Here is a 16033-nt window from a genome sequence, read left to right as displayed (position 1 = left end):
ATCTTGGGGTGGGGGAGGGGTTAGATGGGGTGAATATTTGGAACTCAAAATCTTGTGGAAGTAAATATTGAAAACTAAAAATAAATAAATTCATACTTAAAAAAATAAATAAATAAAGTAATTTAAAAAAAAATCTACCCTAGTTCAGGCCCAATTTTTAAAAATTTAACTTTTCAGGTTTTTTTAATCAACAGAAATCCACCTTCTCTACCCTTCTACCTCTTTCCTCTCCCCCCTAAATAAAGAAAAACAAGAACCTTGTTACAGACACATATAGTGAAGCAAAATAAATCCCCCACGTTTCAATCTCCCTTGTTGAGTTTATCACCTTTCAGAATATGGGTAGCATACTTCATTGCTGCAACCTGTGAATCATAGTTGGTCATTGCATTGATCAGAGTTCTAAAGCCTTTCCAAGTTGTTTGTATTTACAGTAATGTTTTTGTATTTATTTTTCTCATAGTTCAACTCCATTTTGTATCAGTATATACAAGTCTTCTCAGGTTTCTTTGAAATTGTCATCTTCATTTCTTATAGCATAATAGTATTCCATCACATTCATATACCATAACTTGATTTAGCTTCATAATTCATGATCTTCATATTTAGCTTCATAACAAAAACCTATTAATTGAATTATTCTAGTAACCTCTTAATTGGTCATCCTGTCTCTAGACTTTCTTCTCCAATCCATTTTCCACACAACTGCAGAATTTGAACTCAGGTCTTTCTGACTCCAGGCCCATCACACTATCTACTGTGCCTACATCATAGACCAACACTTAGGTGCATGAAGTTCAAAAGTACTTAATGTTTGCTGAGTTGAACTGAATCTTGTCTTAGATTTATAGCCCCACTCCTTAGCATCTTATGCTAAGTATCATATAACCCCTAAAGCTCTTGAAATATTGACACCTTTAAATAGTGCTTTCCTTAGGCTCTTTAACTATATTCTGTTTCAAGAGCATTACAAAAATACATATTAAAAAACCTCATTGAGGAATTCCACTGGCATCTAGAAAATATTTTATCCACAAAGCCACATAAAGCCTAAATCATTTTAATTTTTAAAATTAATTGCATTTTTACGTAGACTGCGATAGTAAGGGGGCCCTATTTTTTCTTATTGTTCCAACTATTCCACTTTGGCGAGTGAGATTAAATGTTAAATGTAGGGCTTTGGCAGCAGTGCACACCTTGAAAAATACGACTTGACTTTCCAACATATCTTAACAGATCCATAGTTTGGACTTTCTTTATTATCTTGATCCTGTCTCTAGCTACTTTGATCAAAGGCTTTTTTGTAGCTTCCTTTTGAAGTTAGCAATTAGTCTGATAATAGCCAGTAATATATAAACCATATTATATTTGGGGTCAAACCTCACTTTTGATAATCTTAGAACTGTTCTACCTTTTTCTTTTATGCCTTCCAATTTTATCAGCAGTTTTACTATATACCCAGTTACTGCTTATGTCCTTTTTTTTCCATTTCCTAGTACACATAGCCCTTTAAGTAGGAAAGTAGATGCATGCCATAAGTTTTCTGTAAAGTGAATTTATTAGATTCTATTTATCCATTGATTTACATTGTACACTCATAGTTATTCAGCCTCAGACTGCCTTATATATTGTTCCTGTTGCATTTAGGCTAGACCGAAACTGAAATAATGTTTCTTGGACAAAAGAGTCTGACAATCCGTCAATCACTGTTATATATTAACTTGTTAACTTGCATTCCAGACAATAGGGACAGCGCAGTATGTCATTGGGTTTCAAATTCTTTAAGTTCGAAGAGAGTTGTTACAGTATAATGTAATGTAAAAGAACATTAGACTTGTAAGAAGACAGGTTGGAATCTAGGTTCTGCCACTTGTTGGCTGTTCATATAGTTTTGGGCATACTGTTTATTAACCTTTTTGAGCTTCAGTTGTTTCATAAGTGTGATGGAGGTAAGGATAGAACCTCTTATTTCATTTGTATAGGGAATTCTCAGATAAGGAAACTTCCCTCAATAAGTACAGGCCAGAATCTTCTTTGCAACTTATGTTATTTGCCTAGGACTCTAAAAAGTTTATTGAATTAACCAGGATTTCAAGCCCGTATGTGGCTCTGAACAGGGGAATTTGAATCCAGGTGTTACTGATTTCAGGGTGGGCTTTTTATCCACTACTTCACACTGCCTTTCATATGATAGACATAGTGACACTTTTAACAATTCTGCCTCACAGGAATGCTAGTGTCTAATGAGATCTTTGTGAGTACCTTATACTTGTGAAGTGCAATGTAAATAGAAACTAGTATCTTTGAGCAGAGGAAGCTTACTGTAGCATTAAGAGCACTAGACACGGGAGAATTGATTTGAGTCTCCCCTTTGCTATGGAATTCCCTTTGTGACTTTAAGCAGGTCACACTATGAAATTATTTCATCAAATCTAAAATAAGGATGATGATTATAGTTGCATTGCATATTTAATTGGAGAAACAAATGAGAATCTGTACTTCTAGCATCATAAGCTGCTATTTTTGTATCATTATTTATGGATTCCTTGAGAATTAATTTAAGTAAACTCCCATTAAGCAGAGAATACCTTTGTCCTAAAATAATTATATGTCTAGTTGCAGAACCACTTTGATCTTAAGGGTAATATCCTGGTAGTTGTTACAATATTTGTGAAAACCATTGTATGGGAGTTAACAGTAGCATAGCTATCTGGCACCTTCACCTACATGACTAAGAACCAGGAAAAGCACAATGATCCTGAGAACAGCCAAAACACATGTGACTGAGTTCATGTACTAAAACTCATGCATTTTACCCAGAAATAGGCCATTTAAATATTCTCTTGAGCTTTTTCCACCGTTCTTCACAGACCTGACAAGCTTGATTGATTGTCTATTTTACAAGCTTATATTAAATTAGAAGGGGAAAAGGGCATACTGAACTTATGGGAAATTAAGAAGTAGTGCTGTAGAAGACAGAAAACACAAAATGTAAATACAAAAAATTTAAAAGCAAAGCATTCCTAGGAAACATTTTGTAGCCACAAACAGTTTTACATACCTCAGTTGGATCTGAAGGGATCTTTGTCTTTTAGTACAGTAATTGCTGTTGATAATGAAGACCTTGAGTCATCAGTAAAATGGTAAGGAATATTTAGTATGTTCAGTATAAGGGACAGGGCAGAGCCTACCCAGAATTTTGAAGACCTAGGTTCCAATTCTACCTTTGACACATCTTGGCTTTCTGACTTAGGACAAATAACTTATCCTTTAGTGCACGATACAAGTGTCTTTAAGTGACAGAAGAGTTGCCTGTCTGTATTGTTTCCCTTGGGGAACTCCATGTACTAACAAAATCACAGGCTTACACCCTAAGTGAAATAAAGGATAGGAGTGTGTGTGTAATAATTAGAGAGACAGTTAAGAATGCCTTTAAGAGGAAAAAAGTTGTGTTCTTAGCCATCTAGTACAGTTTACTTATTGTCTGAGTATTCTGGTTATCCATAGTTTTAATGTACTAGGTAAACAGAATATAGGTGTAGGCTATAAGGATGAAAGAAACTTCCTTTTTAAATTTTGGATGTCTGTTTTGTCAAGGCATTTAATGTTCAATTTAGTCTTTAAGTTGTACTGTATCTCATTCAATGGCTAGTGCAAATAGTTACTAAATAAGTAGCTATGTGACCCTAGACAAGTCACTAAACCTTTTACAATCTTTACAGAGTTATTGAGGAAAATGCTTTGTAAGCCACAAAGCATTTTATGTATTATAGCATCTAGATGTGACCTATTTTATGTTAGAAGTTTTTGTACTACTATGAAAGAATACGTGCCTCTTTCATGAACAAGATCTGTAAAGCAGAAGTAATGTTAAGGGGAATAAAATACTCTTTCTTTTCCCTTTAATTAGGCAGTGGGGTTAAGTGACTTGCCTAGGGTCACACAGCTAGTAAGTGCCAAGTGTCTGAGACTGAATTTGAACTCAGGTCCTCCTGAATCCAGGGCCGGTGCTCTATCACTGCTCCACCTAGCTGCCCTAGAATAGAATACTCTTAAAAAGAATTAACTTTGATTTCCTTGGATTCTGCACCTAAGATAGATTGTTATTATTCATCTGTTAGCAGTACTTTAAAAGTCTCATATCAGCTGTTTGCCATAATAGTAAATTTTTAATGCTAGCCAGAACTCTGATATGATTCCATATAGGTAAATTTAGATCCATAGTATCTGCTTTACTGTCTAAATTTATTCTCTGAGGTTTGCAAACCAAAGAGAGAGAGCATAAAATTTCTTCTGGTACACAAAGTTAAATTTTAAACTAACTTTTCTAGAAATTAAATAACAGAGTATAAATGTAAACTGTCAAGCTGTAGCTTCATGATAGTTTAAACACTAAGAGTATTAACAATTCTCCACCTATAAAAATAATTCAGGCATCTATGAAGCATCTGCTGTGTGACCAAGATGGTCTCCTTCTTTATTGAATTCAGTGCCAGGCTCCGTCATTCTACCCTAAATCCCGAGAGGGAGAGAGAGTCAGATGGGGGGGGGGGTAGTTGTTCTCGTGCTTCTAATCCTAAATTGTCTCCTCTTTTCTCTCTCTACCAAGTGTTCTTAACCTGGGGTCCATAACCCCTTTAATGTGTCTAGAGGTACATTTCAGGGGGCTCAGAAACTTGTATAGGAAAAAAAAATGTACATCTTTATTTTCACTAAGCTTTAACTGAAATTTAGCATGTCTTTTCAAGTATAAAATGTATGCAGCAAACATTATTTTGAGAAGTCAATTCAATAAGCATTTGTTAAATTCTATGTGCCAACACTATTATAAGCACTAAGGGATCCATAGGCTTCACCAGACTGCCAAAAGAGTCCATGACACAACCCCCACTCTCTGTGATTTAACTTGATGAGTTCACTTAGCATCTTTATGCATATAATTCTCAGATCTCTATTTCTAGATGTATAATCTATCTCCTAAACTCCAGTTCTGCCTCACCAACTGCCTTTTGGACTTCTCAAATTTAATATCTCATAGCCATTTCAAATTTAGCACATCCAAAATAGAACTCATTATCTTTCTTCCCAAACTTTCCTCACTTGAAAACTCCACTGTTATTATCATCTAGACCAATTGAAATAGATCCCTGCTGCTGCATACTGACTTAGAATACCACAAATTAATGTTAAGATGTATTGTATTTTTTTCCATTTTGTTAAACATTTTCCAGTAACATTTTAATCTTATTATAGTAGGGGTAGAGTGAGGAATTTTGGGGTCATGAATTTGATGCCACTGATCTACTCTAGACAGCCATCCTCCCAGTCACAGTTTGAGTGTCATACTCAGTTTCTCTCTCTCACCCCACGTATCCAGTATGTTGCCAAATCTGGTCATTTCTATCTTCATAAAATCTCTCATAGTTCCCTTCTCTCCACATACACAGCTACTATCCTTGTGTCGGTTTCATCACCTCTTACCTGGACTATTGCAAGATGTTCCTAATTGCTCTTCATGCCTCAAGTCTCTCCCCACTCCAATCCATCTTCCACTCAGTTACCAAAATCATTTTCAAGCTCAAGTCTGATCACATCACTTCTTTCCCGTCCTCGCCATAAACTTTAATGGTTCCCTGTTGACTCTAAAAATGGATAGAAAGTCCTCTGTTTGGCATTTGAAGCCTTTCATAATCTTGCCCATTCTTAATTTTCCATACTTCTTACACTCTGCTGCCTTTCATACACTCCAGTATCCAGCTATACTGGCCTACTTAATCTACTTTGTGCACAACATTCCATCTCCCAGTTACATGTTTTTGCACTGAGTTTCCCTTATGCCTGAAATGCTCTCTCTCCTCACCTATGGCCTGGGACATATCAAGACTCAGCTCAAATCCCAACTTCTACAGGAAGCTTTTCCTAGTTCCCTTTTCTCATCACCTTCCATCCATACTATATTGACTTGAATATACATTTTCTTAATCTTTCTTCCATTGGAATGTTGAATTTTTTGAGGAAAAGAACAGTGATTTTACTTTTGTATCCCCAGTATAGCACATGCTTATTGACTGAGAGAGGCTGTGTGTGGTGAACTTAAGAATAATACAGAACCTTAGTTCAGATATTGCCCCTGCTGGCCCTTGATAGGTATGTGATTGTGGTCAAGTCAGTTAATTGCTCTGGACTTTTGGCAACAACATATGACTTAATTTGTGTGTCATAGAATCTATGTCTTACCCTAGGGAGTTCCCATAGTGATAAAAAATTATAGAAACTTGAAGTATTGGCATTTTTTGGTGGGTAGTTAGGACTCGTTTTATGGTAAATAGTAATAAGGGAATTAAAGATTGCTACTTAGTGACAGAACAGAAGAGTTATGGCAGACTCACTTCTGCTCTTTACTTTTATTGGAATTGTACAGTCCTATTTCTTGCCTGGAATTCAGTTTAACAACATAATAGTACTCATACTATGCACTTCCTACCTAAGCTGAAAGTGTCATGCATACAAAACTATTAGTTGTAATGTTATTAGAGTAGAATTTTAACTAAATATTAGATATTGGAGACTTTGTTGTAAAATTATTAAATAGCACTTGTCAGATAATTTTTTAAGGTGATGTTATTTCACTAAAGGCCTGCTTTACCTCATTATAGTTTGGAATTTTGCCTGGGTTCACTGGGTCAATAAAATGTGTTCAGGTCCTCATATCAAGAAAGTCTTTAGACTAATTATCTTGTTATCTGAGCACCAACCTTGAATGAGAGACATACTTCCTCAAAACAGGTAAAATGAAGTTAGATGAAAATACCACTTTTACAGCCCTTTAGAAGCCTTTACAAGCCAAGAAATTTTGGATATTTATTTGTATTGCCTTAAGTCTGAGGCAGACATTCCTCTTGTAATGGAAATGGTGTATACTGACTCTTTCAAGAAATGTCCAATGTTTTTAGGGCTAGAAAAGGTGATTTCACATTCTAAGGGAAAGAACCTTGAGGCAACTTGTATTTTAATTCTTTGTTAGAATAGCTTAATTTTTCATAATTACACATTATAAAATAATTAATGTAGGGGTTTTTTGTTTATTTTGTTTTGTTTACAATTTTACCACTATAAACTTACATACTCCCAATGAGCATTGTGGTATGGAGCTGACCACATATTCTCAAAGGCTTTATCAATAGAACATACTAAGCTTTGACTATTTTAAATCAAAATCAATTGTTAGAATTTATTTCTCAAAATATTATTCTCATGTAAGAGGAAATAACCAATTTTGCTTGTTTTTATCGTTAGGTTCAGGGTAAAGACCCTTCAGTAGAAGTCACTCAGGACCTCATTGATGAGTCAGAAGAAGAACGATTTGAAGAAATGCCTGAAACCAGTCATTTAATTGATCTGCCTGCATGTGAACTCAACAAACTTGAAGAGATTGCTGACTTAGTTACCTCAGTTCTCTCCTCACCTATTCGTAGGGAAAAGTTAGCACTGGCCTTGGAAAATGAAGGTTATATTAAAAAACTACTGCAGCTTTTCCAAGTTTGTGAGAACCTAGAGAACACTGAAGGCTTACACCATTTGTATGAAATAATTAGAGGAATATTATTCCTAAATAAAGCAACTCTATTTGAGGTGATGTTTTCTGATGAGTGTATTATGGATGTCGTGGGATGCCTTGAGTATGATCCTGCTTTGGCTCAGCCAAAAAGGCATAGGGAATTCTTGACCAAAACAGCAAAATTTAAAGAAGTTATACCAATAACAGACTCTGAACTTAGGCAAAAGATCCATCAGACTTACAGGGTACAATACATTCAGGACATCATTTTGCCAACGCCATCTGTTTTTGAAGAGAATTTTCTTTCTACTCTTACATCCTTTATTTTCTTCAACAAAGTTGAGATTGTCAGCATGTTGCAGGTGAGTATGAGAAGATTTTGAGACATTTAGTGGTTACCAAGTTATTATAACTTTTTATATGCTCTTTTACAACTATATAACTTTTGTTACTTGTCACTTGTGATATGATCAGTTCTCAGCAGTTTTGACTGCTTTAAAATCATATCACCTTTTATATTTGTGTGTTTTGATGTAGCCATTTGAAACTTTGGATTCTTAAAACATTCCTTAGTGATAAAAAAAAAACCCTATAAGTATCTAAATAACTTAATAATGTGATGTGATAATTGACAAATGGGGAGAGGGGATGTTACTTATTCTTAATTTAAAAGAAAAATCAGGTTATATAGATGACAAGCAATTGATTTGGTCTTTATATTTAGGGGTTTTAAAAAAGGATATTCACGTAAAATTTATTAATCTGCTGAATCTTAATGACAAAAGTAGGAGTGATTCAGTTATTGCATTATATGTAATGCTTTATGATAATTATTAGCTTGATAATTTACCTTTGGTTTCTTACCTGTCAGGCAGCAAATATTTATTAAACATCTGTTATGTAATTAATGTTGTTTTGTGAGCCACTCTTTGTGATTCTGTCAACCAACCACTATCCCTTATTCCAATCTACCACTATGGCCAAAGGTGTGCTGAAGGCAGCTCATACTGGCTCAAATGATAGCCAGTTGTTAAATTTTCGGTATAAGCATTTACTCCTCAGAAATCAGCAACCACTAGAAATTAGTGCTTAATTTATTGTTTTTGTTGATTGTCTAGCCTTAAGAAAGGGAGGGAGAAAGTTAATGTAGATTAAACCTTGAAAGTGTGTTGTGTGTAATTTTGGTTTTTTTGAGAGTCAGTTGTTGAACATTTATCAGCATACCAATGACTATATGACCCACCTTTGCCAGGTTATCTCATTATCTACAACACATTTTCTCATGACTGCAAAGGTTTTGGTAACCCAGTGAAGAGGAAAACTGCCTTTAGTCCCCTCTTTACTACCCACAGGTCCAACTTTGGGATATTGTTGTGCTAAAAACAGTCTGACTGCTGTCTCATCAGCTGACAGATGGCTAGTTCAGTTTTAGTCCCAGAAAAGCGGAAGTTGAGCCAGGTGAGACTTAGATATGATATAAAGGCTTCCATGTGGTTTTCAAGTTGTCATTTAGTAATTTAGATGTATTTCTGTTTGACTATGCCTAAAAGGAATACATAATAAATCATAAGTATGGTCTTAGGTGTTTTAGAATGATTTCTCCCAACTAATCACATTTCATCTTGATCTGTGAATATTTTGAATACTTGAAAGTCAGGCATTTTGTCATTTTTTAAAATCAGTACATCATCATTATTATTATTATATAACTGAAATACAGCTTCAAAAAATAAGTGGTCTTGAAAACCTTAATATTGTAGGTTTTATGGGATTTATAGATCCATCATCATCTGTTAGTTTAATAATGTAATTTTTAAGCAATTATTTCCTAGGTACATACTTCAATTCTTAAAATGGTATTTAAACCAGGAAATGGTAACCTTAGTCTTTCTGGTGCTACTTAAGTAATGTTACTACTAACTAGTGTTGATATGAGTACCAGTAGGTAAGAAGGAAATCCATTAGCTTGATGCATTGCACAGAGTTCTAACAAATTCTGTGTAAAGTATAAATATTTCAGTGATGTGAGGACATGTTTCATTGGTGAGTACTCTCTCACCTAGGTAGATCATAAGCCTTCTATAACTCAGTAAATGTTCTTCCAGAGTTACTGTGGCTGAATAAATGGGACCAACCAGATGATGAGCTTCTCAACTTAATTTGTTTCATCCTCAGGCAAATAATACAGTCAGTTAATGGGCCTTTCTGCCATATTCTGATATTTCATCAAGGAATGGAGGTGACCCTAGGTTTTCAAAGATAAACTCTGGCACAGCTTAACAAAGTAGAAAATCTTTAAGTCAAGTCCAATAATCTAAATGTAGTAATCATACTGAATTATATGTGTTGGCTGGTTAACTCTTAAGCATAGTGCTTATGAGGCCAAAATGCAACACATTATGGAATAGTCAGCTCTATATACCTCTATCCATTTAATTCTATTCCAATTAAGAAAATAAAAGTTCATAAGATGGAGATGATTCCCATAAAAATTACAAATAAGATCCTCTCCTTTCCAGAGCAAGAAATTAACAGGCATTTAAAGCCAGGTTTCACCATAAATGTGTTAGCTGCAAAGATAAAAATGAAATTGTCCCTACCCTCAATAAGATTACATTATCCTGGAAGCTGTGATTATGCTTCCCTAGAGGGGGACTGGATAGAAACAGTAAGGGTATTTAAGGCAAATCTTTTAATAACTACTAGGAAAAAAATAGTTTTTCTTCTGATGAAGAAATATTTTGCTGCATGATGGATATAGCACATATCTGGAACAACGCATGGCATATAGCAAGTGCTTAATAAATGTTTGTTTTCCTCTGAATGACTGCCACAATGTTCTTGATTATTACTGATTCCATTCAAACAGGTTTTCTTTTTGTCTTTTCTGTCATTCTAGAGAAGCCTGTGATGCCAAATCTAAAAAGCTCTAGATTCCAATGCTTTCATTTATAGAGGGTATCTTAAAGTCTTAGTGTAAAAAATTTTTAATAGTTAACAAGATAGAGATATATTTTCCGTAGAAATTGCAAAGTAAGATCCTCTCCTTTCTGGAACAGGAAATCAGCTTATCATCTCTTTTTTAATTGAGAAGGCTTATTCCTAAAAATGTTGAATTGTTTTAGTTGTGTCTCACTCTTTATGACCTCATATGGGGTTTTCTTGGCAAAGACACTAGAGTGGTTTGCCATTTCCTTCTTGGGCTCATTTTACAGATGAAGAAACTGAGGCAAGTAGGGTTAAGTAACTTAGCCAGGATCACACAGCTAAGTGTCTGAAGCCAGATTTGAGCTCAGGAAGATGAATCTTCCTGACTTCAGGCCTGGTGCTTTATCTTCTATACCCACTGGTTGTCCATCTTTTTCCTAAAACTAAATAACTGTATCTTGTGCTTCCTCCTCTTCCCCTCCCCCTTAAAATAGTACTTGTTAGGTCTGTCCCATCAACTCTGACAAGATATGGAATTTCTCAAGTCTTTGAGGTTGAGTAATTTTAATGAGTCTTTCAGAATGATTTCTCAAAGGATTTTTTTGTGTAAAGGCTTAGAAGGGAGCTGTTGAGGTTATAATTAGGACATATTGGTGGTATGTGTTCTCCCTCATGTACCTTTGAATTTTAGAATAATGCTAAATATTTGACAGGTCTTGTTACTTGAATATTTATTAACATGTTTTTCTTTATCTAAGTTTTAAAATACTTGGGGGTTGAATGACTTCTAAGATCCTGTCTAGCTCTTGCTCTGTCTTGGATTACTGCTCCCCTTCACGGTCAAACTCCTAGGAAAAACTGGTTTTTCTTTGTCCCTAGTTCTGCTTTTATCACTATTCAAGCCCTTGTGATCTGACCTCCAAACTCATCACTCCATCGCAATTATTCTCTCCAAAGTTATCAATGCTAATTGACTTTTCTCAGTCTTTATCCTTCTTGACCTTTCTACATGGTAATGCTGACCTTTTTCCTTGGATTCATGTCTGCCTTCCCCTCAACATTGCTCTCGCTCTCGCTCTCTCTTTTTCTCTTTCTCTCTCTCTCTCAGATATCCTCCTGCCTGTCTGTTCCATCTGTCTCCTTTGTTGTTTCATCACTCATAGGCAATCCTTTAACAGTGGGTGTACCTAGTAGCTCTGTTTTGAGCCCCTTTCCCTCTCTATTCGTGGTGACCTCTACAATTCAGTTATCTTTATGCAAATGTCTTTTCTGAACTCTAGATAGCTATTTTCCCTCAGGGCTTGGCCTTTTTGTTTTGAAAAAGCCAAGGTTCGTTACTATTCTCTGTAGGAAAATTGCCTTCCTATTACCACCCCCACCCCCCTTGGAGATTTGCACTGACCTTCTCTGAGAGTGGAACTATGTTCTCTTCAACTAGTTTTGATAATTGATTCATACTTTGTCCAGGGTATCAAGAAGTGGACCACTGAAATAGAAGATCCAGGTTTCTTAATGTATGCTTTTCCTACTCTTCCTGAGTATCATAATTCTTATCCCCTAGAACTCAGCCATCCTCTTTTTAATGGTGAAGTTTTGTCCTTTTGGGGGGGTCATATCGAGACTGAAGAAATTTTACAGATTGAGAAGATATTACCAAGACATATGACTAGAACCAGAAATTTTATGAGGAATATCCTTTAATGATTTTTATTAGCTTTAAGATTTAAATTCTGCTTGAGAACAACTTTTGAACTTTTAACATAGTGCAGCTGAGGTGCCTCTGTTGAATTGTGTTGGATATTGAATGTGACTTGGAATTATCAACTTTCATTTGTCTTTAATTGATAAGACTATGATTAAATGAAGCCAAGTTCACAGGTTTGAACTCTATAAAGAACTGGCAGCTTTTGAGCAGAAAATGTGTTCTACCATATAGACTACATCCTTAATGTTGGTTAGCACAAAAGGCAACACGCAAGGGGATATAACTACCTCAACACAGTTTTTTAAAAATTAAATTTTATCTTTGTAAAGATTCACCTTCTCTCCCATCCATACTCTACCACCCTCCACTCTGTTACCAAGAAAGCAAAAAACAAAAACCAAAACCTTGTCATTAAGTTGTTTAATCAAGCAAAACAAATTCTTCCGTTGGCCATGTGTCCGTCCGTCCATCCCCCTCCCCCCCAAAAAAAGGGTCTTAATCTACACTATAAGTCCATCACCTGTGTGCTGAGAAGGTGGGTACCATGTTTTTCATTGTAAGTACTCTGGAGTTGTGGGTGGTCACTATGCTTGTCAGAGTTCCTAAGTATTTTAAAGTAGTTTGTCATTACAGTATTGCTGATATTGTATGAAATGTTCTCCTGGTTCTGTTTACCTCATTCTCTCTCAGTTCATACAAGTCTTCCCAGTTTTCTGATGCCATCCCCTTTTATAGCACAATGGTGTTCGATCATATTCATATGCCTTAACTTGTTCAACCATTCCCCAGTTGATGGGCACCCTATCATTTTCCAAATCTTTGCGACCTGAGAAAGAGCAGCTATCATTATTTTAGCACATATGGGCCCTTTTCCTCTTTTCTTTGGTCTCTTTGGGTATAGACCTAGTAATTAACACAAACTCTTTTGGTATTGGGGGGGGGGGATGTCCAGTCATGAAGTTTTCTTTCAGTTGAACCATAAAAGAGAAAATGTATAATCCCTATCTCAAAAAAGAAAGGATTTGTTTTTAGAGTTCTTTTATGTTAAAGAAAAGCAATTCACAAATACCTGGAAGAAAATAAAATTGGTAAGGCCTAACAGAGGCAAATTTGGCAACTTTTTTGATAATTTGAGATTTAAGGATTTAGGGAAAAGTAACCCAAACTGTACTTATAAATATACTACTATGAGATAGTTGTCCATCATGGTAGACTGTTGGCTCCCTAACTAGGTCAGCCCAATGTACTGTTATGGTCAAAAAAGATATATTGCTAGAAATAACGTTGCAAACAATTTTTTTTCTTTTTCAAAACTTTGATGTATCTACAATCCTTTCTGTGGTTTTAATTAGTGCAATTTAAGAATGATGTGATGGGGGGCAGCTAGGTGGTACAGTGTATAGAGTACCAGCCCTGGATTCAGGAGGACCTGAGTTCAAATCCAGCCTCAGACACATAACACTAACTAGCTGTGTGACCCTGGGCAAGTCACTTAACTCCATTGCCTAACCCAGAAAAAAAGAGAGAGAGAGAGAATGATGTGATGGAACTGGGGAAGATAAAGCAGCAGGCAACCAAAATGATAAAGAGAACAGAGCATTTTCTATGTGAAAGTCTTATCAAAAGAAAAGGCTAGGACTTTTCAACCTGGAAAGAAAGAAGGATGAGGGTTGAGGTAGGAGAGATTGGTTGAAAAGAGTCAGAATATTGTCAAACTTTATATTATCACAAAATGTCCTAGGTATAGTAAACATGGTCTTGTTTCCCATCCTGCTGAGACTAAGACTTACAGGATCATAGTTTTTTGTTTTGGGGGGTTTTGGGGGTTTTTTTTGCTTTTTTTGAAGGGGGGTTGAGGCAATCAGGGTTAAGTGACTTGTCCAGGGTCACACGGTTAGTAAGAGGATCACAGATTTAAAGCTAAGAAGACACCTTAGAGGCCATCAAGTCTAAGTCTAACACTTTCATTTTTACAAATGAGGAAACTGAGGCACAAAGAGGTTATATAATTTGGGCATCCCTTGAGGTTTGAAAAAATTACTTTGTAGATAAATAAAAGCTGCATTAATGAAACTCTTTATTTTAGATGATTAAAATAAGGCCAAAAGTGAATTGATAAATTAGTATAACTAATGTATCTTACTGGGTCATACCAATGATTTATTTTTCCATTTTAGTTCCTGACAATGACTCGGTGTGTTTGTGTGCATACACTCACACACATGAGCATGGTTTAACAGCTGTAATGTTGACTTCCCAAGTGAGGTCTGGTAGGAATGTTTGAGGTACATCCCCAATATTTTGAAGGTCATAGTATAATTTGATTTTGCTAATATGAATATATAAGTAACTCTGTAACTGCATTGTAATCTTTATAAAATTATACATTAATATCTTATTTACCTGGTTATTTGAGGAATGAGGTGGTCATCTATATGAGTATTCTGAACCCTAAAAATGCCAAAACTTTTAAAGCAGTTTTTGGTGGAAATGTGCATAGTAATTATATACTTTTCTTTTTAAGCATATTGATTATAAATTTTTTATAACTGAAACTCATCATTATAAATATCAGTTATACTATGTTGCTGTGAAATGTATTATTTGCTGTTACACTAAATGGCTCCAGAGTGATACTGTTTTTTGGTTTTTGTGTCTGTTTTTGATAGTTTTTCTATCTTTCCTCAAGGTCAGGCTGTCAACATATGTTTTTGCTATTATCACTGTGTCTCCCTCCAAGTAGCACTTGTCCATACCACTCTGACTTTATAATCGGTTGTGGCCTAACAAACAATTATATAATCTATTTTGTTAAAGGACTTAAAGGATTGTCTGTGAGTGAAAGGTACATGGACTTTTTGCCCTCTTCTTGGCCACTCAGAAACACTTTTGCTTTGTGAATCTTAGTTACAGAGTTTGAGAGTTAAGACACATCGGTGGCCATCTAATCAAATCTGTATAATTATTATATTTCTAATAGTTTGGAGTTGTTGACTAAGTATAGTACTGTTAAATAAAGAACTTAAATATTGGTGGTTCCACCCCTGAATGATATAGAGAGCTTGTTATTTGGAAGTACACTGGAATTTTAGATCCACTCTGAAATGTTATATATGGTTTAATGAAAGTGCTGTTGCTTTAAGAAATCCTACTATATTTTCTAAATCATATTTTGTTACTATTTTATAGTAATTGTTATTTATTATGCAGGAAGATGAGAAATTTTTGTCTGAAGTTTTTGCACAGTTAACAGATGAAGCTACAGATGATGATAAACGGCGTGAATTGGTAAGTTATTGATTCTTGAAATTCAGAATAGCTGAAATCAAGAGCCATTATTCTTTTGGTGTTGATCTTTTTTTGTTTTTTAAACTCTAAAAAATAATTTTCCGGAGGGAAAATATACTCTGTTCTATTTCATATTATCATAAAGAGATTGAAGGTATGATTTTCTTGTTTTGTTTTGTTTTGTTTTTGAAGGTATGGGTTTTGATCAAACCTATGTAAAAGCAGTTTTTCTCATAGTTTGATGTTAATTTTTAAAATTTTATGCCTGGGCATAAAGGTTTGGGTTTTTATTTTCTAAAGCTATATTAGAGAGAAGGGGAGATTTACAGAAGGGAAATTATCATGACTTGGGTTGATTTGGACAAAGATAACTGAAAATAGAAGAAAGAACAACTTAAGCCTTATTTTAGTTGTTTCCTCTGCTAAGGAAAATCATCTTTGGCCTGGAAAAGAAAGAACAAAAATGGCTAATAGAAAATTGAAACTCAAGATACATAGGGAGAAAGTAAGGAAGCACCTAATTGCACTTAATGGCTTAGTTACCAGGCCCAGAT

At 35.1% G+C, this 16033-nt stretch overlaps 1 protein-coding gene across 5 annotated transcripts in view; it reads left to right on the top strand.

Annotated features, from left to right (window-relative positions):
* Positions 1 to 16033, top strand: part of PPP4R3B (protein phosphatase 4 regulatory subunit 3B) — an 82945-nt gene that overhangs the window by 28289 nt on the left and 38623 nt on the right. For all 5 annotated transcript variants that reach the window (XM_078149525.1, XM_078149524.1, XM_020996219.2 and 2 more), the window contains 2 exons: positions 7297 to 7920; positions 15402 to 15479. In XM_078149525.1, coding sequence (XP_078005651.1) covers positions 7297 to 7920; positions 15402 to 15479 — 702 coding nt within the window. The remainder of the gene's footprint in view (positions 1 to 7296; positions 7921 to 15401; positions 15480 to 16033) is intronic.

Source organism: Phascolarctos cinereus, unplaced genomic scaffold (genome assembly GCF_003287225.1).
Source record: "Phascolarctos cinereus isolate Bilbo 61053 unplaced genomic scaffold, phaCin_HiC Scaffold_2;HRSCAF=192, whole genome shotgun sequence".
NCBI lineage: Eukaryota > Metazoa > Chordata > Mammalia > Diprotodontia > Phascolarctidae > Phascolarctos > Phascolarctos cinereus.
Note: the sequence above shows the minus strand (reverse complement) of the source record. Positions and strands in the feature narration are given on the sequence as shown.